Raw genomic sequence first — 27386 nt, forward strand, 5'->3', positions numbered from 1 at the left:
GTTGAGTGATAGTGGGTATAATATCAAAAAGAAAAAGAAGACTTCAAAAAACTAGACATGAAGCTGCCCAGTGATGCAATGTACGACTTTGAAATCATTAAATATGCAAACGCGTTAAAAATACCTCACTTCAGAGGCGTATATTGCAAGAATCAGTTGCCTGCACGACCTAAACGATTAGAGTCGCTCGTCATTAATCTAGCTGACGATAATCATCCGGTAGGTAGCCACTGGGTTTGCTTCAAGAAAATCAAAAAGAGGGTTTACTATTACGACAGTTATGGCAATTTGAGACCTCCGATTGAAGTTGAGAAATATTTGAACGGATGTGATATAACGTACAATTACGATAACCATCAAAAATATAATACGACAAACTGTGGTAAACTTTGTTTAGAGTTTCTCTCACGTCACCAATCTTCTTCTCGAACCGAGTGATGTCTTCGATTTCAATGAGCGGTAATTCTACAGAGTTGGAGTGTAGTTTTTTTCCTCCAATACAGACACGGGCAAATAGTGAGATTTGTCTTTTGAGCTTGCAGACCAACAATGCGATTCCAAATATTTATGAAGGGTGTAATAAAATAGGAGTAAAGCAAGTCATAGGTGGTGTTGACAAGACTGATACAATTACTATACCTAAGGGATCTTACGAATTGTCGAGTTTGGAATCATATTTGAAAATTACACTCTCAAAATTAGGTGTTAAGACTTTTGAGCTGAAAGGTGATAATGCTACCTTAAAATGTGAGATGTTTTGCGATCAGGATATTGATTTTACATTGCCTGATAGTGTAGCCAGTTTATTAGGGTTTACTAATGCAGTATACAACCATGACGTTGTACATAAATCAGAAAACCCGATTAAAATATCACGAGTCAACTGTATAAAAGTCGACTGTAATTTGATATCAGGATCATTTGACAACGGATCACCCGGACACACGTTACACGAATTTATCCCCAATGTTCCCCCGGGATTCCAGATTAACGAAGTACCAAAGCACCCCGTTTATTATCCGCTAAATAGTACTTATATTAACCACGTGAGAATAACTCTTAAGGATCAAAACGGACGTCTTATCGATTTAAGAGGAGAAACTCTATCGATTCGTTTGCATATTAAACAACGTTATGGGTCTTAAATTCGGCAATATAAAAAGAAAGGTCATCAGCTATAGACCGCTCAGTGAGTCAAAGGGGCTTGATACACCAACGTCTGGTAAACATCGTCTTCGTCAACAACGAACGAGGAAAAAACATAAAAAGTTAAGCTCACTGAAGAAGAAAAAGAATAATAATAATAAGAAGAAGAAAAACAAGAATCTATCAACAAAAAATCTCTCCTTTTTAAAATCTCTAAACGTATTGTGAAAAAATGGACGGGTCTTATTTGGACGTTAAGGAGAAATTCGTTAACGAAACACCCATAGAGGATATGCATTACAGATCATACTTACCGTTTTCCAGCAGCGCTATGTCACGTGGAGATCAAATACGTATTGCTGTGCAAAATACAGACGCGTATACGTTGTTCTGTGAAAGTTACCTTTACATCGAGGGGAAAATAACCAGAGCCACGGGTGCAACGGGGAAACTGAGTATTGCACATAACGGATTGGCGTTCTTGTTCGATGAAATTTCATATGAGGTTAATGGAGTTGAAGTTCAAAAGGTAAAAGACCCTGGAACGACTAGTCTAATAAAGGGGTACTGCTCGTATTCCCTAAACGATGTAAATAATTTACAAAATGCCTACTGGTCACCAAATGACGATGATCCTTCTATTACATATCATGCGGATGATTTTAAGTTCTCTGGAAGTATACCACTATCTCATTTGTTCGGGTTTGCCGAGGACTATAGGAAAATAATGATCAACGTAAGTCAACAGCTCGTGTTGAACAGATCACTGAAAGACGTGAACGTGTTACGCGGTACGTTGGAAACGGGTGTTACGTGGGCTGATGAGAGTTCCAAGAAACTCATGAAATCAACTGTTGAGCTAACAAAAATTGCATGGAAATTACCGGTCGTGCGAGTCAATGACCGGGAAAAATTAAAACTATTAAAAATCGTTGAATCTCACAAATCGTTACACTGTGCATTCAGAAATTGGGATCTATGTGTTTATCCTCAACTTCCTGAAACGACTAAGCATTCCTGGATGGTTAAAACCACCAACAGTGTAGAACGTCCACGTTATATATTACTCGCTTTTCACACCGCTGATAATGCTGGACTGTCAGGGAAACGTACTGAAAAATTCGATTCATGCTCCATCACCAATCTCAAAGTGCATTTAAACTCAGCTGAATACCCATACGAGAATGGTAATGAGGACTTTAGTAGAGGATTAGTCACACAGTTTTATCAAAACTATGTCAATTTTCAAAAAAATTACTATGAGAAAAAACGATCTCGTCCATTGCTCAACCGGGATGAGTTTGTAAAATATGGTCCGGTTTTTTGCATTGATTGTACACGACAAAAAGATGATATTCAATCTTCTACAATTGACTTAAGAATTGAATTTGAATCATCTGCAAACATCGCAGCAGGGACCAGTGCTTATTGTCTAATTATCCATGACCGTATTATACAATATAACCCATTCAGCGGCGACGTTCGAAAATTATAATCACATATATATATATATATTTAACTAGCTTTAAAATACACAGTGTATGGTTTACTCTTTTAATTTTATTTGTATAATGTAATTATTTAAATTTTAAATATATATATATATATACATATATCACTTTTTTTTTTTTTTTTTTTTACAAATTGTATGAGATTAATATTATATTTTCTTTCATTACATGTAAGCATTTTTATGAGTAGTTAACTAATTTTATTTTCCTTTTTTTTTTTTTCTACAAACAAACATACATTAAGAAATTATATATTCTATATTTTTACTATTTACAATTTATGTACATTTATTTTTCTATTTTATTTAAAATTGACTAGAAAATATACACAATAAACTAATTAAATTTTCCTTTTTTTTTTTCTACAAACAAACATACATTAAGAAATTATATATTCTATATTTTTACTATTTACAATTTATGTACATTTATTTTTTTATTTTATTTAAAATTGACTAGAAAATATACACAATAAACTAATTAAATTATTATTTATTTTTTTTGTTTTTTCTCATGGCTTATTCCTCTTAATTAGCTATGTCCTCCTCCTCCTCCTCCTCCTCCTCCTCATTATCAGGTTGCATATGATTTTGTTGAAGTTGTTGCTGTTGTTGAAGTTCACTAGAAAAATACAATACATCGGGTTAATATTTGTGTAGTTAAAACTAAAATATTATTTTAACTCACATTAACTTGTAATGACCGATTGCCAATGTATGTATGCGGTCTGGTAGAATGACTCGCTTATCATCATGCCAGTTTAGCGTAATCTTCATGTTTTTAATCGTTTTAATTTCGTGCTTATATGATCGAATTGAAATGTTCTCCCTATATGGAGTATATGATGTATAATTTATTTTCTTAACGGTTGAGTCGATTGCCCTCAAGTGAATGTTTGCGGTCACCGCTTTTCCATTTGTCACCGCTAAAGCTTTGCCATCAGCGACAGATGATTCAGCGACGGCGAACAGACAGCTTTTGAAATCTGAGACGGTTAAATGATTTTTTACTACATGCCCTCTAATCCCCTTGGCTCTAATTTTTTCCGAGGACACTGATGTTACTAAAGTCTCTTTCTCGAAAGCATACGACTTTGGTCTAAGGCTGATAAATTCATAAACCGTAAGACCGTTCGTCTCATCAGAAAAAAGCCCTGGGATTTTCTTTTTTGCTACAGAGTATGCAGGGTGATCAGAGGGTAGATTTGAAGTATCAAACCATTTTAACATCTCAGGATGTGCGGTCACCTCAGCGTAGAAATCTTTAGTTTTCACCAAGTAAACAAGAGAATCTAAAATTAATAATTAAATATTATTTACATACATACATAATGGTAAACTTCATTCATCTCTCTCTCTCTCTCTCTTTCTATGTTTTTTTTTTATTACCTGTGTCTCCATACATAATTTCAACACGGTCCTTAAAATGTCGTTTCATCACATTATAATGAAAGTCATACATGAGGGTTTTACTTATCTCCAACACACAGAACCCAACATAAATTGGCTTACAAAAGTCAATTATTTTGTTTTCCAGTGTGAATGCAGATAAGTTCTCACTATATGTCGTGCAGTATTTAAAATTGTGTTTTTTTATTAGTTTGCTCGCACGTTTCGGAGTATTTACGAGTTCTATATTCGTCCTCAACCGCATACGCTCCATCATTTTACCTTGAAAATAAAGAGAAAACATAAAAAATATGTATGAACTTTATTATTATTATTATTTATTTATTAATTTTTTTTTTTTTTTTCATGTTATTTACCAAACACAGAGTTATTCATAAGCTTGAAAAAATCTTTTTCGAAGTCGTTTGCCGCCCCCTGTCGCAATTTTGTATTAAGCTCTATATACACGGATAACCACGCAGACTGCTGGAATTCTAAGACCCTATGCACCTTTAAAATATAATTTTTTTAACATTTAGTTTTGTATTTGTTTATATTATACAATTGTATTATTTTACCTTTTCTACCCGAAGCCCATTAGCAATCGCCTGTTTCAAGTTTAAATAATGTACTACATAATTTTCTTTCTTTTCAAAAGTTGTTAACAACTTTTTCACTCTTGAATTGGGCGGGCATTTAGTTTCTGGCAAAAATGGAAGCTCGTTATGTGCATCGTGGAGGCTCTCCGGGTATGAGATGTCAACCTCAAAAACTAGTCCTGTTGAGGAATGCTCATCCATACCATCTAGTCTTTGAAGAGTCTCATTAGGATCTTCTGTCACCCATTTAAAGCCTCCAAATGGCATGAATTGAGATAAAGCCCACCCATACAAGTTGTTAACATCTTGGTACATTATCCATGTGTCTGGGAGCTTCGGGTCGTAATTAGGTGCTTTCGGGTTATTAGCTTTCGCATATTTTAATGTCGACTGGGTTAATCCACCACGGATACCACGTTCAAACATAAGGTTCATCTCATAATCACTGAGTAATTCCAACGAGACACCTGTGCAGAGTAGCATGGCATCGAAGCTCAGACCTGGGCTTGTAAAGTAGTGAGCGGCATCTAAGTTGTATGTATGCATACAAAGGTTCCTAAACGCTTCGAATACATCGCAGAGCATTAGGGTGTCTATTTTTAAGTATACATCCGAATACTCGCCCAGTGTTTGACAACGAAACTGCTTCCATACTTTTAATGCATGATCATAGTCTTCTTGACTGATGTGGGATTCGCTGAGATCATTAAAGAACTCTTTTTTGTCCGGGAGTTTCCTTTCTTCCAACTTATCCCAATCAGAAGTATAAGAGTATGGATAAACGCCTTTTCGTGTCACCAAATTAATATCGAAGCCAGCAAACTCTTTTGCCGTCTCATGGAACAACCCTATGTTTGATGTGCGCAAATTATCCGAGAGGGAGGCTAAACTTGCGGCCATAAAACGGAAAGTATCGACAAAACGGACGGAGAAAGTGTTCGTAACGAACTTTGAGAACGAAATATACTTCTCCTCCGTGTTTGGTATCACCGTTATCCGTTTGCTGTCATTTCCTAATTGCCGGATGATATAATGAGCGTCATAACCGCTCATGTTATGCATAAAACACGGTACATACTTTGTTGTCACGAGCTTTAAGTTGCATTTATTGCATAGGGTCCGTCTAAATTTCCCTGTCAGATGGTCGTGGTCGGCTGTTTTGAGGTTGTTCTCTGAATACTGCGTCTTGCAAAACTCACATGCTGTGTTCGCAGTATGAGCAGCAACCTCTTGTTCACTCATTATTAAAGGCACATTAGTATTTTTTAAAAGCTCGCTAATTTTCATTGCCTCCTCGCTTATGTCAGCCACAAATCGTTTCGCCACTTCGTCGGGTTCCGATAACCTGCTGCCTCTGTGCAAAACTATTGACCTCCGAATGTTGTACATATCCAACAGTTCTTGAGGTACCTCATCTGATACTTTAACGATGAACGCATAGCTCATTGCGACATGTTCATGAAGTACCTCTGTGTTGGCGCCTATAGTTTTGTCGGACTTCACCAGCAAGCTCTCAAAATCGGCATAAATTGCAAACGGAACTTTTTGGGTTTTTTGCCATGCTTCGAATTTCAACTTTGTACCCTCCTCTGGCATTATTGGTAATACAGGCTTGTACTCACCACAGATTTTCTTATGCTGTAGGAGTGCTTCTCGCCCGTGCGGCTTGTGTAATTTGGGTATAAAGTTGAAACCTGTAAAGCACCGTTTGCAATAAATCATTTTAGACGTGTTTTTGGTCTGCTGGCACTGAACCAAACGAGCGAAATTGGTTATGTGCGTATAGTGGCTGACTTGTGCTTTGTTTGTAATAAGCAGAAGGTCGTGGTGGTCCTCTTTCTCATCATCAACTACCCGCAACGGGAATACTACGTGTTTTATTTCTCCTCCAGCTTCTTTTTTTTCCTTTAATCCGAACACATTCACCGAGGTAGAAGGATTATTTTTTTCAAATAATCTGATATCTTTAAGCGGAGTAGGGTAGGTTATACCAGAGAAGTCGTATAGTCCATCTACTCGTGCATAATTGGCTTCTATACGATCTCTGTGTACCCCTGTAACCCTTTTTGCCAGTATCGCCCATTGGAAACATTTCTCATCGATATTTTGTGGGTTAACTATTGCCCACCTGTTTCGAATATCTGCTGGCAGGGTTATATATGATGAACCCCCTAGCGGAGTATATTTGTATACCCCTAGAAGGAGTCCATCGATGTTTAACAGGGAAAAACCACTACCCCGCCCCGTGTACTCTTCTTCCTCGGTGAGTAATGTTCGAAATGCATTGTCAATTTCGTCCTCAATATTTGTGTCCTGGAATATCTCCTTTGCTCCAGTTTTAAACGACCTATTTTCTTCACTATTCTCCTGGTGTGGAATATTATAGGTCGCCTCCAACTTCAGATTGAATTTAATAGGAGATTCCAGAACACAATTCCTGAGCGTTGAGGCCAACTCATCCCTAATCAAATTTAAAAACATATGGTATCCGACCATTTGTTCTACGTTTTTTCTATAAAACCACCGAATGTTGCTTTTAAGGGATGAGCCCGTCTCCACAAACCCAACCTCTGATATGCTCCTTAACCGTGATATTTTCATACGCTTGCTTTTTTTAGAATTATCGTTATTGCTACTACTAGTAGAGGCATTAATAGTAGTAATAGGTCTTTTGTTTGCCGACGAAGACGGTCCTGCAGCACTAACTAAAAATAATATATACCTTTAAATATAAATTTAAATATACACGGTTTAAAAAAAAAAAAAAAAATTTTAAAATTTAAAAAATGTACCATTCATTGCCTGAGGAATGTTATGAACGCCTACGCCGACTAAAGATCCTATTGCCTCATTATAGTCAATACCATACTTGACTAGGTCTAGTTTAAAAATATCGAAAACAATATTTATTTAATATAGCATTTAGTAATTTAAATGAAAAAGTAAAGAAATACATAGAATATTAAACTGTCGGTACTTACGGTGTATTTTCTGTACATGGTTGGATAAATCATCTGTTCTAATAAACGACGCTAAGCATAACCGGCACGTATGTCTTATACCGTAATGTACTGCTTTCTTGTGTCGCACTACATTTTTAACCGACGTATACACTTTTTCACATTGATCGCACGAGAACATAATTGTTTTATTTTATAAACTACACGATATAATAAGTATATATAATATATATATATAGATGAAGCAGAAGAAAAACTTGTTTAAAGATTGAAGGCAGATAGAAGACTGAACGTGTAACAGTTTACTTCTTCGCTGCTGGTAGTATCTGTTTTTATAACAAGAGTGTCATAAAAATGTTTAATTTTATGTGATCGGTGGGGGTAAAATATAAGAGGACTCTTTGGTAAACAAAAATATGAACTTATTACGCTCGCAGCACCTGTTTACTGGATATTAAAAAAAAAATATGTTAACGCGGCTGTATACACACACGCTTGCACCTGTTTACTGTAGTAAGTAAGGGTTAAATTGCATGTGTTAGGATAAGAAAAAAAAGAAAAAGAGAAGAGTTTGCTTCTCACGATGCCCACCCCCAACCCTCTCAGTGAATGTGTATAAAAACAAAAACATCTGCTTTTTAAGCTCGCTGCACCTGTTGTTTTCTACTATATAATTACTGAAGAAGATGAAAAAGATGACGGAGCTGTGAAAAAAACTTTTTCAGAGATCGAAGGCGAACAAAGGACTGATCGTGTAGTAGGCTACTTCTAAGCTGATGCTGTTAGTAACATTAAAAAAAAAAAAAACAGAAATGCTTGTTTTATAACAAGAATGTCATAAAAAAAAAAAATGATCAATTATTAAAAAAAAAATATGTTATCGCGGCTGTATACACACACGCTTGCACCTGTTTACTGTAGTAAGTATGGGTTAAATTGCATGTGTTAGGATAAGAAAAAAAAAAAAAAGAGAAGAGTTTGCTTCTCACGATGCTCGCCCCCAACCCTCTCGGTGAATGTGTATAAAAACAAAAACATCTGCTTTTTAAGCTCGCTGCACCTGTTTACTGTATAGTAAAATATAATATCACAGACGTGTCTACACCTGTCGAGGACATCTGGATGCGGTGGTGGTGGCGGCGGACAACACTTGGAGGGGCGGACTTACTAAGCAGAGGGGGGATAAGACGGGGTCAAGGGGACTGGGGGGGGGGGGGGCTTAACTACAGCAGGGCGCGGACAGGACGCGGGGTACAACTATGGACGGGGGTTGCACCGGTTCTTACGGGGGGTGGAACACTATAGACGGGGATGGGAGGGGTGGGGGGGACTACTATAGACAGGGGTGGGGGGGGAGACCTATGGGTGGGTAACCGGATCCCCGGATCCGCGGGGGCCCCAGCTCAGACAAAATATATCTACTCTAATGATTTAAGAACCGCGCCGAATAAAACGAACTTGACTATACATAAAAATAATTGCAACACTGCGTCATGCTCGTGTCCAAAATTATCTATACACTCATCTGTTAAGTACGTAGGAGTATTTATTGATCAAAATCTAAAATGGAATACTCACATAGAAAATCTAATAATAAAACTGAGACAACTAACGTACTTTTTTCTAACAGCTAAAATAATATTAAGCAAAAACTACCTTAGGATAACATACTTTGCAATGGTCCAATCTTAAACACAATACGGAATAATCGCATGGGGAGGCTGTAACTCTACCTTAAAATATAATTTGTCAGTAGCACAAAAGAACTTAATAAAAATTATCCTAAATAAACCGAAATTTTTCCTACAAATGCAATTTTCAAACAATTACGAGTACTAAATATTGAAAATCTTTACAAAAAACAAGCAATATGTCATATATATATAAATCTCAGTCATTTAAATATAAAACTAACCCTTATAAACTCAGGATAAAACACATTGACATCCCTTTAATCAACACCCAAAAAGCCTCTAATACATACACACAAGTTGGTTTAAGGTCTCTAGAGATTATCCCAGATGAAATAAGAAAGTGCTATAATTTCCCACATTTTAAATATAAACTGAAAAGTTGGTTCTATGATAATTTGTAAAAATGTCTTATTACAAAAATTCTATATATTAGTTATTATAATATTGTTATTCTTATTGTATACCCTCTATACTCCAAAACAGATTATTACTTTTATTATTATTATTATGATTACTTCTTTTTTCAGTTTGTTATAATCATATTCCCTAGTTTAATTATATTTTTGTTGTTGTTATTTTTCATAATTATTTAACATCTTGATAAGTATTCTTGCTCTACGATAAGAGGTTCTACCTCAGTGTCGAGCAAAGCTAGTAATTTCATTATCTATTTAATCTACCTTGTAACATTTCTACTACTAGCAAATAAAGATTATTATTATTTACATTAAAACAGTCGCCTGTTTCCGATAAAAAAAAAACAATAATACAATATTGGATTACAATTTTTAATAAAGTATGCAAGTTTAAGATACAATTAACTTAGTAAATGGTTTCACAAAAAATCTGTAAAACTAAAATATAAAATAATATTTTTAATTAACTTAAAATTCTTCTACATCGATAAAAGAAGTAATTTAGTGAAAAAAAAAACAGTACAGTAGGGTCAGGGCATAGTGGGGACGGGAAGGTCACAGGTTTTCGGGAATTTTTAAATCTTAATGTGATAAAATCACTTTCGAATAAACGCTTCGATGCAAATCAGTAGTTAGTATTTTTTAAGCCAGTACAGTCCAAACCAAGCGCAGTATAAACCAGCAAAGTTTGAAAGTATTAAATTGAGGCGTTGTATATTTTACAAAATAATCATCAAAGCGTTAATTTTGAAAGTGATTTTATCCGACAGGACAAGTGCACTATAGTATAGGCATAATGAAATGAAAGCAACGAGGGGACGGAGAGGTCGCAGGTCAACAGGAATTACTATAAATAAAAGGAATAATATTGAGTAGTAATAGAAGCAGTATCTAGTCATAATACAAAGTATTATCATTCATGATTTTTAATTATAATTAAAATATATCTTTATTTGGACATAGTAATAAAATAATGAAATATTTTATACAAAACTCAGGGCTACAAGTTGTAAACGAAAATATTAAAAATAGCGTAATTTAATTTAAACAATCAAGCGTGATTCTCTTTAGATGAATAACAGTTTAAAAATATGCAAAACATTAGTTCGAAAAAAATTATGCTATATGAAATTAATTTTGGGACGGTTGGTCGGTCAAGAGAAACTTAAAATCTCATGTCATTTTAAATGTTCCTATTCTTACATTGACCATCGTAAATGTATTCCATATGATATATTTTGTGCACCATAGTCTAGAGTGTTGACAAACTAATAACTAAGAAGGGATCGTTAAATCTTGGCGGGACACCCTGTATCGGATAGTGCGTCATGAGCGTCGAAAAACATGTTGTTGTACATGGGTTTCTTCGCACAAACCGTAAAATATTTTTTTTAAACTAGTGCTAAAAAACATCGAATAGCAGTATACTGTACTTAAACTCAATAACAACAAACAAAAATCGAAAAAAATATGTTTTGTGCGTCCATATTTTCGTGAAACTAGAAAAACAAAGTACAAGTTTTACCTAAAACTTAGTTCATATAATATTTAAAAAAAAGGAGCGATTGTTTTTTATGTCTAATTATCGATATAAATCAATATTATATTTTATAGCAGATAAAAAGGATACTGTTTCATTTACAACCCATCAAATACTGATTTAAATTTAAATACAGGTTTAATTTAAATTATGGAGTACAAACGATTAAAACATGAATCCCGACCATTACAGCTTAATTTAACAGGACATTGATTATGTGTATTTGGGCCACTATGTTTTATCAAAAAAAAAAAAAACCAGTTTAGTTGGGTCTGGGCATAGTGGAGACGGGGAAGTCACAGGTTTCCAGGAGTTATTTAATCTGAAAGTGATAATATCACTTTTGAATAAACGCTTCAATGCAAATCAGTAGTTAGTATTTTCAGACCAGTACAGTCCAAACCAAGCACAGTAAAAAACCAGCAAAGTTTGAAAGCATTCAAATGAGGCGTTGTATATTTTACAAATAATCATCAAAGCGTTCATTTTGATAGTGATTTTATCCGAAAGGACTAGTGCAGTATAGTATAGGCATCACGGGATCAAAGCTACGAGGGGACGGAGAGGTCGCAGGTCTACAGGAATTATTATAAATACAAATTATAAAATTGAATAGAATTAGGAGGAGTATCTAGTCATAATACAAAGTATTATCATTCATGGTTTTTAATTATTGATAAAATATATCTTTATTTGGACGTAATGAAATATTTTAATTGTAAACTGGTACACTTATTTTGTTATCAGAAAAACTTAAAATCTCATGTCATTTTAAATGTTCCTATTCTTACATTGACCATCGTAAACGTATTCGATATGATATATTTTGTGCACCATAGTCTAGAGTGTTGACAAACTAATAACTAAGAAGGGATCGTTAAATCTTGGCGGGACACCCTGTATCGAATAGTGCGACATGAGCGTCGAAAAACATGTTGTTGTACATGGGTTTCTTCGCACAAACCGTAAAATATTTTGTTTAAACTAGTGCTAAGAAACATCGAATAGCAGTATACTGTACTTAAACTCAATAACAACAAACAAAAATCCAAAAAAATATGTTTTTGTGCGTCCATATTTTCGTGAAACTTAGAAATACAAAATACAAGTTTTACCTAACAAAACGCTCAGTTTATTACTGCCGTGTGATACACAGTTGGAGTGTTTTGTAATATTAAATATTTGTTGAAGTTAAAACTAGATCATGTCGCTTTTTTGGCCATTGGTATTGCTGGTTATCGCTAACCCGTTGATAACAGCGGGAGATCAGTGTAAACGTCAAAAATTCGCAAAGGATAAAACGAATGATCACTATGAAAAATTGCTGAAAATAGATACGGGATACTCTCATAAACAGATAACGGATAGTTATGCTGCACAAAAGAGAAGTCGAACGTGGACGCCGAAGACAGCGATCGATGATGTCTATGGAAACCTGCTGTGTAGTTATTTGTTCAATTGTAGTCATTACATTAATCTGATCAAACTGCTGTTGTTCGCCAATGGTAAGGATGCCGTAAAGGAACTGACAGATTATCGGGTAGAATCCGTGTTTTTTTTCGAAGACCAAGTGGTCGACATGATGAACGTTTTGTACAATTTCGGCATGACCGATGGCATGGATCACTTATGGCTCGTGTACACGTACACGACCAGTTTGAACTCCCTAGACAAAAACCGTCAATTAAACGTCGCAGATAAACTAAACCGTGTGTTGCGAGAGCACGAAAAAGTTTCTACCCAACTCGCACAGTGCACTGAAATGAATTGCAAAAATACAGATAGTAATAACGTGTATAACGACCAATATGAGCGTTCTGAATATTCTAAATCTCTGAAAGAAATTCGTGGTAAACGTACCGGCATAACGCGAAAGTTAATCAAACAGTTTGTGGACAAATTGAAGACAACGATTCGTAAGAGAATCGACAAAATAACCAAGGATGTGATAATCGACGATTGTAAATCTTATTTCAAAATCGATCATTTGCTTTTGAGACCGGCAATTGATAACGACTCCCTTATTCTAAGGGAATTATTGAAAGACATTAAAGGCACCGACAAACGCGAACAAGACCGCATATACAGCCTAATAAACCATGCATGCTCCATGCGTCTTAACGTCGAATCTTTTGAGACACTGACCAAAAACGTTATTAAATGTCAAACCCTTTTTATGGACTATATGACACAGATTGTGTTAAACAACCAACGGAGATTTGATTATATAGAACACGAATTTAGCGGTGTGGAGTTTGAAGTTATCGGTTCATTTAAAAACTATTCCGAAAGCATGTTTGAAGATTGATTTGCAAATTATAATCACAAAATAGTGATATTTTATTATTTTTTTTCTGTTTAACTTTTGCTTTAAATAATTATATTATAAATTTTAATGACAATTTCAAACGTGTGTATGAATAATGTGACTTAATCAAATCAATAAAAGGTGTTAAAAAATATATCATATTGTTATTCGCTTTTTGAACTAGTCGTCATTTATAGCAACCAACTATTAATTATTTTAATAATTGTAATAATACAATACAAAGTATACATAATTTTAATAATTAAAAATTTAGTCTGATGCTATGATGTCTAACACATTATAATATCTGCCGAAAAATGTTGTCAAAAATAGATATGAATTTTAAGAATTCTTAAGTTTAAGAACTTCGAAAGGGCAACTGAGTGGTTTTTATTTTATTTAAAAAAAATAAAAGGACCATAAACCATATGTTTTTTTGGCTGGAGTTCAATAAGAAAATCCGTGCGTGCGCGCATCACGCTGAACGTTACCATAGAATATTTGTGCGTTTGGGGCGATCTAGCTAGATTTTATCGACCTCTTATAGATTGTCCATGAAGAATTGTTCAACTATTTGAAGAAACCTAAAACTTATATAGTGTGTCTCTGATTATGTTGTATCGTAATAACATATTGCGGCTGACTTTTAATTGTATCGAAGCGTTTACTTAAAATAGATTTTATTCCTTTAAGTTGTAATAACTCTTATAGACCTGTGGCCTGTGACAAATTCATCACATTGAATTAATTAATTTTTTTTTAGAGAATCTTGTACTGGAAACTTATCCTGAAACGAATCCTAGGGGACATTTGTTTCCGAGCAAGTAGATAAAAAATCGATTGTTCACATATTATCGCTGACGGTATTACCGATAGAAATCAATATTATTACTAAATAGCAGATAAAAGGACTACTGTTTCACTTATAAATAAGGATTTAAATTTAAGTACAGGTATAATTTAAATTATGGAGTACAAACGATGAAAACATGAATCACGACCATTCCAACTAAATTTAACAGGACATTAATTATGTGTTATTTGGGCCACTATGTTTTATCAAAAAAAAAAACACCAATTTTGTTGTGTCGGGGCATAGTGGGGACGGGGAAGTCACAGGTTTTCAGGAATTTTTAAATCTTAAAGTGATAAAATCACTTTCGAATAAACGCTTCGATGCAAATCAGTAGTTAGTATTTTCAAGCCAGTACAGTCCAAACCAAGCACAGTATAAACCAGCAAAGTTTGAAAGTATTAAATTGAGGCGTTGTATATTTTACAAAATAATCATCAAAGCGTTAATTTTGAAAGTAATTTTATCCGTCAGGACTAGTGCAGTATAGTATAGGCATAATGAAATGAAAGCAACGAGGGGATGGAGAGGGCCGCAGGTCTACAGGAATTATTATAAATAAAATAGAAGAAATAGAAGCAGTATATAGTCATAATACAAAGTATTATCGTTCATGGTTTTTAATTATAATTAAATATATCTTTATTTGGACATAGTAATAAAATAATGAAATATTTTATACAAAACTCAGGGCTACGAGTTGTAAACGAAAAAATAAAAAAGCATGATTTAATTTAAACAATCAAGCGTGATTCTCTTTAAATAAATAACAGTTTAAAAATATGCAAAACATTAGTTCGAAAACAATTGTGTTATATGAAATTAATTTTGGGACGGTTGGTCGGTCAAGAGAAACTTAAAATCTCATGTCATTTTAATTGTTCCTATTCTTACATTGACCATCGTAAATGTATTCGATATAATATATTTTGTGCACCATAGTCTAGAGTGTTGTCAATCTAATAACTAAGAAGGGATCGTTAAATCTACGCGGGACACCCTGTATCGAATAGTGCGACACGAGCGTCGAAAAACAACTTGTCGTACACGTGTTTCTTGGCACAAACCGTATAAATATTTTGTTTAAACTAGTGCTTAATAACATCGAATAGCAGTATACTATACTTAGACCCAATAACAACAAACATAAATGGAAAAAAAATATGTTTTTGTGCGTCCATATTTTCGTGCAACCTAGTAAAACAACATACAAATTTTACCTAAAACGCACAAATTAGTATTGCCGTGTAATACACAGTTGGAGTGTTTTGTAATATTAAATATTTGTTGAAGTTAAAACTAGACCATGTCGCTTTTTTGGCCATTGGCTTTGCTGGTTATCCCGTTGATAACAGCGGGAGATCGGTGTGTCCGTCAAAAATACGCAAAGGAAAGAACGAATAATTACTATGAAAAATTGCTTAAAATAGATACGGGATACTCTCACAAACAGATGACGGATAATTATGCTGGACAAAAGACAAGTTCAACGTGGAAAGTGGAGACAGCGATTGATGATGTTTACGGAAAACTGCTGTGCAGTTATGTGTTCAATTGTGGTCATTACATGAATTTGATCAAACCTCTGGTGGTCGCCGAAGGTAAGGATGCGTTGAAAGATCCAAACACTGACGGATTTGACCCCGATATTTTATTCGTACGCCAAGTGGTCGATATGTTAAACGTTATGTACAATTTCGGCAAGATCGATTCCGTGGATCCTTTGTGGCTCGTGTACGTGTATTTGTGTTCTTTGAGCAGGTTAAACTCACCTATTGGAACCCCGAGAACCCGTTTGTTGCAAGAGCACGAAACAGTTTCCACCCGACTCGCACAATTCACCGAAGTAAATTGCAAGTGCAAAGACAACAATAACGTTTACGACGACCGATACGTGGATTCTGGATATTTCCAAACGCTAAAAGTAATTCGTGCTGAACGTGCAATAACGCGAAGTTATATCAAAAACTTTTTGCGTCAATTCATGTTCACGATTCGCGAGAGAATCAATAATATAACTGTAAGTATGAGTATCGACGATTGTAAATCTTATATGGAAATTGATAGTTTGTTTTTGCGACCCGCAATCGACAACTCCAATGCTTTCAAAGAAATACTGCAAAACTTTGCAGGAACCGATCATGAATGTGATAAACACAAAATATACGACCTAGTAAATAATTCCTGCTACAGAGAAGTTGACGTCCAATCTTTTGAGAGGCTAGCCTATTACGTTGTTGGATGTCACGGTCGTTTTATGGACGTTATGAAATATATTCTGTTACACAACTCGTATATTTACGTACTCGAAGTCGCTACAAATCGCTATAAATGGCGGGGGCAAGATTATGCCATCAGTGCAATAGAGCCGTACAACAGGCTAATGCATGACGATTTTAATAAAATTGTACAGTTTTTTAATTTGAAGACAGACGGAGAATTGAAGTTTATCGCCGACCTGTTCCAATCGCAATCATTCGCAGCCACGTTGGTTGATGTAGAAAAAAACAAAAAAGTCCAAGAAAATATATTGGCTACACTGGAAGATGTAAATTTTTGGTTTCGATTACATTTGACTCCAAGTCACTTTTCCCCGGATAAATTTAACAAACAATATTTAATTAAATGGATGAAAATGTTAGCAGATAAATTATTGAGATTTGGCGATTTAGGAACTGTCGACTATATGAAGACAGTTTGGACATATGGGAGTCAATTAAGTTTATTGTTGTTTAGTAAGTATATAAAAAGAGATTTTCGTCGTATAGACTTTGACGTTATCGCTTCATTTGATCGCTTTTCGGAAAATATGGGTCTATTAAGTGTCTAAAATCATTATTTTGCATATTATAAAATATTTGTGTTTTATTATTTTTTCTGTTAACCTTTTGCTTCTTAAATTCAAACTGTAAAATTAAATGATAATTTCAAATGTGTGTAGAGCTACTAAATAATGTGACTAAATTCAATTAATAAAAGTTGTTAAAAATATAACATAATGTTGTTATTTACCATTAAACTGATTGTTCAATTTATACTAATTTTAGCTTCGATTCAGAGCAGCGAAGGTATTGGTTTTACTCTAATGAGGGCTTTTTTTGTCTATAAACACTGTAACTTTTTTAATAATGGACCAATTCCTTCTAGTAGCAACTCTATAAATCACAAATTTCATCTTGTTGGTAATTGGGGGGAGGGGTACAAGTTTTTTTGTTTTTTAGCCGTAATTTTAAGACCTTCAAGTTGAAAATTTGTCAGTATTATTTGTATTGATCTTAAGCGATTATAATTTAAATTATGGAGTACAAACGATTGAAACATGAATCATCGACCATTCCAACTAAATTTAACAGGACATTGATTATGTGTTAGTTGGGCCACTATGTTTTATCAAACAAAAAAAAACACCAATTTAGTTGGGTCGTGGCATAGTGGGGACGGGGAGGTCACAGGTTTTCAGGAATTTTCAAATTTGATATTGATAAATTCACTTTCAAAAAAACGCTTCGATGCAAATCAGTAGTTAGTGTTTTCAAGCCAGTACAGTCCAAACCAACCACAGTATAAACCAACAAAGTTAGAAAGTTATAACTAATTTATAACTTTGTGTGCTGTATTTAAAGCGTCAAAGCGTTAATTTGAAAGCGATTTTATCCAAGACGACTAGTGCAGTAGAGTATTGGCGTAATGGAATCAAAGCAACGAGGGGACGGAGAGGTCACAGGTCTACAGGAATTATTATAAATAATCCGCTCACAATTTAGGCTAGTCGGTTCGATGGGATTATAAATAAAATTAATAGGTAGATAATTGTTTATTTATATTTTTCAAATTTCGTTGATTTCGATATTATCGACGAAGATTAATATTACACAGAGCGTTTATTAATAAAGTAACTTAATATTATATTATATTTTCGTCGATGGCACAGTTGCTTTTTGAGCCGTTTAAAAAAGCGCGCGCAATCCAACCGTTGATGCCGTTAGCGTTAGGCTTGACTGACACGCACAACCAGATGGCGCGCACTTCGTTCTTTGTTACAACGTCCTTGGAATTTTCACGGCGTCCCGTCAAGCCAGTGGCCGTGTCTTCAGTCTTCGATGGCGTGGTCCCTCGGCGAACTTCTAGAATTTTTAACAATTATTATTTTTTTCGTTGTCACGGTTTTGTGTGGTGACGAAGAGATTTTTCGCTTTGACGATTTACCGTTTATGTGATTCAATCGAGTACCTACGTACACTATTATAGGTTTGGTAATCGCTATATTGCCTTTGTAATAATTGAAACATTTCATGTCAACGGCGATAATATTGTGTGCGTTAGCTGTTGTGACGAAGATGGCCGCAGTGTCTTGTGTGTATTTATCACGTATAACCGCCATTGTAAACGAGTATCGCGTTGTACAGCTAAATGTTTTGTTGTAAAGATCCGATTGACGGACAGTCTTGGTTCAATAGCTGTTAATATATTTTGAACCTATTACTTGTAAACTAGACCAGAAAAAAATATTCGATTTCTGGTAATTTGTTTAAAAAAAAAAAAAAAAATGTTGCTGTAATGATGTGTGTAAAAATAATTGTATTGTGTCATCTACCTACATGTGTACGATGTGTAATGTGTGAAACACAACAATTATTGTTATTAGTTGGTTGTATTCCGAATCGTGGAACCACCACCATTGATCGGCTACACGCTAAAAATGAGAAAATTCATTCATAGTACAAAAACACTTGGATTAAAAATTAATCACTACTTTTTATACCTTGTCAGAGTGCATTTGTTAAAATAAAGTGACAATTAAGGATTACAATGATTACATTTTATCGAGTTATTTTAATAATTGACCAAAATTGCTCTGATGTCAAACCGGTTGTACTTAATATAATAAGATTAGTACTCTAATAGTTAAGTAAGCAGAACCAAACACTTACTTTCTAAACGGATCCGCTTAATCACGGCGATTCAATTATTTAATTAAATTTTGTCAGGAAAAAATTGCTATTAATTATTTAATTATTTTAAATGTCATAATAGAATAATTTCTGGTAAAGTAGTTTTGGATTACATCACTCGATTGCACGCAATTCCGTTTATTATTGAGTTTAGTAGTTAAGTTAATTCATTTGTTTATGAATAATTCGAAATTAAAACTCTTATTGTTGGGTAAAAAATAAATTTGAATAACTGCTATTCGAAAATTTAAGTAAGTATTAGTGCATGATAATAAAAAATATTTTTTTATAATTTTCTTTTCAAGTAAAATTGTGTGTAAAAAAAGTTCACTAGTGTTGTCTAATTCTTCTAACAGCTTCGGACTAATAGTTCAGAGATGTTTTCGGTCTCCCTAATCGGTGTTTTATCGTTGTCAAAGCTGTAAGTTGAAAAAAAATTATTAAACACTTACGAAATAAGATAGGAATATTTTCCAATTCGACGGCTGCTTTTTGATATGTATATAGTTATAATAGTATGTAATAATATACATATCAAAATAAAGATTATTATTAACATAGTCCATCTTTGGTATTTTATTCTATTATACCTACCTGTAAAAAAAGTTAGAAAAACAAAATTAATATAAATTTTTAATTAAGAGTTCTGAAATCAACTATTACTAAATAAACTTGTTATTATAAATAAATATTATTATTATCATAGATTAAAGTATAATATATCTTCTATGTTATTATTACAGGGTGTTTCACTATGATTCGAAAAATGAAATAATTTTTGTTCTAGTGAATATTTTTAAGATTTTTTTTTTTTTAATTACTTTAAACTCGGTTAGGCTAGATACTTACTTAGATTTTAATATTCTTCGTTCGTGTTGATTTGGTGTTTCTTTTGTAAATAGATTTAGTTTAGTACCGGGTGTCTATAGAATGATTAAATTTTGAATACATATTTCATAAGTGTATTTTATTCGTAAATATTAGTAATAGTTATTTTTTTTTAATTAATAACTACTGTATTAATAATCGGTAGCATACATTACATACGACGTGTGTTAAAAAAAAACCCAGACTAAAATTCCTACCAATAAAAAAAAAATAGAAATGTAAAAAACGTATAAAAATAGAAATGTTTTCATTAAATATTTATTACTCTTAAGTTATTAACATAATATGTGCTAACTATTCTTTTAACACTACACTCAGTAGTACAATGAAATACAATCAAATTCAAACTAAAAAAAATCCATCCAGATCTAACAAAAAATACATTATGACACACACGGGCGAAAAGCCTTTTCAATGTGAGTTAAGCTTGAAGACGATTTCACGACCTGAAGATCTAAATAAGAACAGAATGACGCACATGGGCGAAAAGCCTTTTCAATGTGACTTATGCAAGAAGACATTTTCACAATTAGGATATCTTGGGAAACGCATAAGGAAACATACGGGTGTAAGGCCTTTTAAATGTAAAATTTGTAAGAAGACATTTTCAGAATCAGGAAATCTAATTAAGCACAAAAGAGCACACAAACAGACTATACTCGAGAGACCATTTTAATGTCAGATATGTAAGAAGTAGTTTTCACGATCCCAAAACTAACCATGTTAGCAATTATAAGCAGCCACGAAATAATTAAAAATGTGTTGAGTAACACGTTCAATTTTCTAGTAAGTATATATATTTTTTTGACGTTTTTACTATCTGTGTTTTGCAGATGATCATTAAAAAATGGTTTTCTATTTTATTCTCTATTTTCGTTATTTTATTTTTTTGACTTATTCGTTTTGTGCATTCAAATCCGTACTCCACAAATTTCGTCGCGATTTTTTCATTTACTACACAAGTTACTGTTTTTAATTTATTTTATTTAAATTTTAAATTTATAAACATCGAAGCTAAACGTTTATTGTTTATATCTACAGTTTATAGTCATTTAGAAGTAGGTATCAATAAACTCTTTGATTTAGTATTAATGTTTGTAAATTATAACTATTAAAATATTAAAAGTACATATTTATGTTTTATTCAAAATATTTAAAATAAATATTTTAAACTTTAGTAATAACTAATAACGTTAAAATGTAATATATATATATATATATATATATATATATATATATATATATATATATATATATATATATAAATAATAAATATGTAAACAATTTAATATTATTTGGTTCAATGATTAAGATAGTTAATTAAAGAAAATAATTATTGTTTGGTATATATTATATATCCATATATCAAATAGATAATATGAAGGAAATTAAAATAATATTTTAAGGTGCAGTAGGACACTAATAAAATATAAACAGTTATCTTTCCGGCCACTTCGACTTGACAAATAAGTAAGTATATACAATTATGTCTGATGTTATAATATTATACAATAAAGGCCTAATTTAAATTTTAGTCTTGAGTGATCTGGAATAATTTTTTTGTGAAAACTGTTATTTGGTCTCAAACATTTAAAACAGAGAACGCTTTTAGTTCATATAATATTGTAATATCAATTAAAAATGTATGCAAACTTTAAATTGTGAAATACTTATTGAAATTAATGAAAATAATTATTTTAGTAGCAAATCATAATATTCCTTTTTATTTATTTGAACGGTAATAATTAAAAAATCGCATTTATTCATTCAGTCTTAAACCAAATTTTATACAATTTTATTTAAAATATAAAAAAAAGATATGAAGAATTGCAGATTACACACTCTAAGTAAAAAAAAAAAACATTGAAGCTAGACCAAATAAAAATATAAATAATATGAGAAAGTATTTTATTTAAATCACTATTTAACCTAATTTCCTTAAGTAATATTCAGTGATATCGCCATGTAAAAAGATCAAGGGTACTCTGTATGGATAATTATATAATAGTTTTGAATAATGTATATTTATTGTTTATACATTTGTTACAATAATTTTTAAGCCACTTAACAGGTTTTTTTTTATACTTCTCAGATATAGCTTCAGAAAGCTGATAATATTTCACATAAAATGTGAAAATTTTAATTTGGGTTCAGTAAGACAATCAGTCTGATTTGATAGTCTCACCAACATATAAGCAAGTTTGCATTAAATTACATTATATATTTATTAAGTATGACGTTTATACGATTACGATTCTAGTTTGATCATTTTTTTTAACATAACAGAATTGTTTAATCTAGTTTACAGTAATTTTATATTATGCCATATTCTTATTATCTACCTATTATCACATGCAAAAGCCGGGCCGTACAACAATTTTTTTTCACTTCACATGTCTTCATCCGGCAATAGGTTCACTTTGGACTTTATACTTATAATGTATATATTGATTTGTGTGGAAACTTGAAAATTAAATATGTGTTTTATTCTAGTTATTTATGTTAGGTATTTAAACTACAAGTGTCATATGTTCCGTTTTCCTTGCTCTAATATATCCTTTAGGTACCACATTTTGTTAATAATATATCTTCTAAAAGACAAGGTTGAAGACAAGGCTCATAAGCTCCTACCCGTATTCTTTAACTACAAAATACATATGTAAGATGTGGTAAAACTAATTTAAACTTGACAACCAAATTCTGAAATCCTCAACTAATTTAGGTAAAAAGTAAAAATAATATTTTATTTAAATAGTAATACAAACAATTTGCGGGAAATTTCCATAAAATTATTATTATTTTATACCAAACAATATTGAATTATAACATATACTTATAAGTTATGTATATACTCTAATATAATGTAATTTATTATGGATTTTACATTATATAATTTTACGTGTACAGTGTATACGATTTTAACTAGATAATTGATAAATAGCTAACTAAAATTTGCAATAAAGATAAGAACCTAACCAAAGGCAATGTTTTTGATATTAAAATACGAAATTTCTCTTGGCGGGTTTTTGGTAAAATCGATGTTGGTACTATTTGTAGTATTACAGATTTTATAGGTTATGTAACATTTATTTCTTATCACGCGTTCTCGTTTTTTGGAAAAACTACCCCCAACTCTTGAGAAGGCTTACAACTGGGCTGCTCTTAAATGCACCTATCGCTATCCTTGGACTTGTGGATGTTGTTGATTGCTTCTTGAAGATGATTAGTTACTTTCAATAAACTGTACAAATTTCATTAAAATTTGCCAAATGGTTTTTGAATTACAGTGGTCACCAACTTTGAAAACATAGTTTCGAGAAAAGTTTTATGTACTCGATTTATGTATAGAAATATTAATTATCTAATTACTTAAATCGAGTCATCTATTACTTGGATTAACTTGAAATTTTTAGATAATATTTTCGAGACATCATACTTTAAGAAAATGCAAAAAAAAAATTGATTTTTTGAAAATTCTGACTACCTCTAACCCCTTACTAACCTACTGATATAATATATTTAAGTATGTTGTCTAATTATGTTCGAATTTAGTATTCTTTGAGTTTTTTTATTTAAGTTATACTCAAGTAGGTTTTTTGTGTTCAAACTAAACTTAAAAGTAAAACAATATTTTAGTATAATGATAATTTACCAATAAGAAATTGTCTTTTGAGTTTGTAAAGAAAAATAGTTTTTCAAAACATACTAACACGTTTAATAAAAAGTAAAACAGAATGTTCATTCGAATCAGTTTTTGTTATTCAAAGTGTTGTTTTATGTACTTATTTAAATTTCAATTATAATACTAGATTGGATTGTCTCACAGGGATTGTCGCACTGTAGGAATGTATCAACGTAAAACCCTTTAGGTTGTATTCCTTTGTATACAGCTGTTTTATTGAATAGTAACGCTAAAATAAAATAAAATTAATTCAACATTTCTACAAAATACATAGGTAATAATAATAAAAGAAAAAACCATTCAAGGTTAAGCAAATATTATACTTGATATACAAAAAATTGTTTTCACTGCATACAAAAATTAACAAGAAAAAAAAAATGAATTGAAGTAGATAAAATATTATTAAATATTTAAATATTATTATATTTTTTAATTAAAAGATAACTGCTTCGTTAATGTTTTTAAAAAAGTCGGATATCAAGTATGAGCAAAATGCATAGGGCAATGATAGCAGCAAATGAAACAAATATAATTAGTTACGTAGAGTTTAATCAAACTAAAATTATTACCTACACGTTATTATAATGATATATACAATCAATTTCAATCAGTATAATTCACTATTATCATATTCTGCGGTGTCACTATCGTCTTCATCTTCTTCTTCAGATGAACTAGAATCATTTGACACGTTGTCAGAACCGTCGTCGTCTTTTGTGACTAATTCGGGTTTTCTTAGTTTAACATAAAGTGTTTTTAAGTCCTCGGCAGTGAGCGATCCCAAAAATACTTTTATATTTTTCACGTAGACTTTTTTGAGCGACTTCAGCTCGTCCTCGTAGGCTTTTTTCTTATGATCGGATAACGCATTCCATTCTAACAACGCTTGGGGTTCAAGCCGTTTGATAGACTTAGACTTTGGATTATTTCGGAATCGACTTTTGAATAAATCAAACGGTTTCTTAAATGGAACCTCGGAAGGTTTACCATCAAGTGTCTTAGTTTTCGACTGTAACGTAGAAACCTCGTTTTTTGATGCTTTTTTCGGTTCTTCTGAAATTCCCTCTCTGGCGTCTATGTGGGGTACGATTTTCGGCTCTGTCGTTTTCGGGTTGGCTTTCGTTTTGGTCATTTCCAATCGCCTTTCTTCGTCCGGTAACGTTTTTAGATATGCATTGAATTCAGTCCAATAACGGTCAGTGATTACTTTTAATTTATCAGTATAGATTCGTTTTTCTTCCTCTGAAAATGATTTCCATTTTTTCGCAACAATCGCCATTTTTTCTTTCGGAGGAATTCCGGCAAGAGAATCGCCTTGTAGCATTTCGGTCGAGAAAAGACTGTAGCTGTTTACAGGTGGCTTTTTCGGTTTTCCAGACTGAGATTCCAAAATAATCCTTTCTCCTTTGGTTAACGCGCTTTTTTTTGGCATAGTAAATGCAGGGTCTTCTTTGTGATGTTCTTTCAAGTGATCTAAGTAAACTTGCTCACGTTCATTGGCCAATTTAATCCATTTTGATTTTTTCTTCTCGGTCATCTTTTCCCATTCGTCTTTAAAATGGTTAACGATTTCGGTTTTTTCCAAATTTCCTTCGAACCCTTCGGCCTCGGATTGCAAGAATATTTGAAACGGAGTCTTGGGTTTTCGCTGCTGTTCTAACGACTGGGGTTTGTCGTAACCCGCATTTGCCTTGGCCATGAGTTCATTATACTCAGTCTTCAGTAGATTTGCCCTATCCACAAAGCCTTGCTTTTTGTCGGGCGATAAGCTTTTATATTTTTCTGCTATAATTTGCGCAAGTCGCGGCAGCTTCGTGTCGGGATATTTCTGTTTGTACTTGTGAAAAATTCCAGTATAATACAACATGTAAGCAGACTTGGGTTTTTGAACACGATTTTGCTTGGAACGATTTGTATCAATACCTTTGGTGGCCAACAGGTGTTTTGCGTCTTCCACGAGATCGCCCAATGTTTTTTGCGTTCTCAACTGGTCTTGAATCGCCGTCCATGTGGCCTGACACTCTTGTTTATTATAGTTATCGAATTTTACTTTGTCCCAATCTATTTTCGGCAAACGATTACGGAACACAAGGGTATCGTTTTTCGGGAGCACTGCTTCCAATTGAGTTAAAAGCTTTTGAATATCATTGTTGGGCCAACGGATGTTGGCCGGTATTGCATCTTTTACTTCTTCGTCGATTACACCATTGACGACGTGTTCAGACTGCTCATCTGACTCATCGTTTGAAACAACCTCTTGTTTGACGACATGTTTTTTCATTTTGTCGGACCTTTGAACTGCTTCGACAGATTTTCTTTTAGCCATTTTGGCCTGGAAAACATAACTGAAAATCAGGATCCAATCAAGATATATAGTAACACAAAAGAATAATACAATAAATTGTAAGCTTGTTTATTTATTACTCAAACGCGGACTGAAAGTAATTCAATACGGATAGAGATAATTTTAAACAACCTAAATTTATTGCCAAGAAACATATATTATTATATATTATGATTGACAATGTAAAAAATTAATTATTAATTTTATTCTGTGTGTATCAGTTCTATTTCAAAGGACTAGAATTTCGGCAAAACTTCTAAAATGGTTGTGCAAAAGAGGGTAACCATCTTTAACACATGATTCTAGCGTGCCTAAAATCATCTGACAAAGAGTCCAGGCTCTTAGCTCAAACATTTTGAAAATAATTATAATTTTTGTTTCCGGCTATCCAGCGTTCTTGATGAAACATCCTATACAAGTGTCGCATTTATATTGTATGCAAATAATTAAAGCAGTTCAATTGTTTCATTTGTAAATCTGATTAAATGTTCTGAAAATAAAATCTGTGATTGGTGTTTTAATCGAAAAAAACTGGTTAATCAGAAGACAATTAATGAATTATAATATTAATAATAAGTTATTTTTTTTTAAATAATAGATTAACAGAAAGTAAAATTAAAGGGTTTTCGAATATTTGAATACCTAACGTTATTCTAAAAGTTAATTATTAATTAAAATTTAGTTGGTATTGGTTGTAAAAACTATAGTTGTCTACAAGTATTGTTATCGTTAATCTACTACAATTAATCAATGATTTTTAACTAGAAAAATTAATCAAAAAAATAGTACTACCTTATAATTAATTATTTGCTGTTTAAACTTATTATAGTATATATTTTTAGTTTTTTTTGAATTGTTAAAAATTAAACGTTTTAAATAAAGACTAAATCATTGTAAAACAAAGGCCACACGGACACATCAAAACCAAGTCATTACAGTTAGTTCAATATATGGCTAAATCTTTTATCATTTTTTTTCATTTTCTGCTTAGATTTGTACGATTAAACAGGTACACTATAACACTAACACTAACAACGGAATACCTATACAGGTGACTTACCGAGGCAGGGGCTGCTATACCAGGTTTATCTTACTCGAAGCAAAT

The 27386-nt window shown here is 32.6% G+C and overlaps 4 protein-coding genes across 4 annotated transcripts; 1 reads left to right on the forward strand and 3 right to left on the reverse strand.

The window, feature by feature from the left end:
* The first annotated feature begins 1378 nt into the window (after window positions 1-1378).
* LOC126842149 (uncharacterized) lies at window positions 1379-2582 on the forward strand. The gene is made up of 2 exons (XM_050579036.1): window positions 1379-2333; window positions 2527-2582. Exons 1-2 carry the CDS (start codon window positions 1379-1381, stop codon window positions 2580-2582), a joined length of 1011 nt encoding a protein of 336 aa, XP_050434993.1.
* Window positions 2583-3184: 602 nt separating this feature from the next.
* LOC126842150 (uncharacterized) lies at window positions 3185-4061 on the reverse strand. Its single transcript, XM_050579037.1, has 4 exons — window positions 4046-4061; window positions 3620-3948; window positions 3345-3517; window positions 3185-3278 (listed from the first exon to the last, which is right to left on the reverse strand). Exons 1-4 carry the CDS (start codon window positions 4059-4061, stop codon window positions 3185-3187), a joined length of 612 nt encoding a protein of 203 aa, XP_050434994.1.
* Window positions 4062-4414: 353 nt separating this feature from the next.
* LOC126842151 (uncharacterized) lies at window positions 4415-7785 on the reverse strand. Its single transcript, XM_050579039.1, has 5 exons — window positions 7707-7785; window positions 7208-7349; window positions 6882-7105; window positions 4624-6338; window positions 4415-4555 (listed from the first exon to the last, which is right to left on the reverse strand). The coding sequence occupies exons 1-5, from the start codon at window positions 7783-7785 to the stop codon at window positions 4415-4417; spliced, it is 2301 nt and encodes a 766-aa protein (XP_050434996.1).
* Window positions 7786-24544: 16759 nt separating this feature from the next.
* Window positions 24545-26263, reverse strand: LOC126842152 (nucleolar transcription factor 1-A-like). The gene has a single exon (XM_050579040.1). It carries the CDS (start codon window positions 26261-26263, stop codon window positions 24545-24547), a length of 1719 nt encoding a protein of 572 aa, XP_050434997.1.
* Window positions 26264-27386: the final 1123 nt, after the last annotated feature.

This window comes from Adelges cooleyi, unplaced genomic scaffold (assembly GCF_023614345.1).
Source record: "Adelges cooleyi isolate 19-005CV unplaced genomic scaffold, UGA_ACOO_1.1 ACOO_flye_CR_arks_rails_tigmint_CR_PRNA_447, whole genome shotgun sequence".
Taxonomy (NCBI): Eukaryota; Metazoa; Arthropoda; class Insecta; order Hemiptera; family Adelgidae; genus Adelges; species Adelges cooleyi.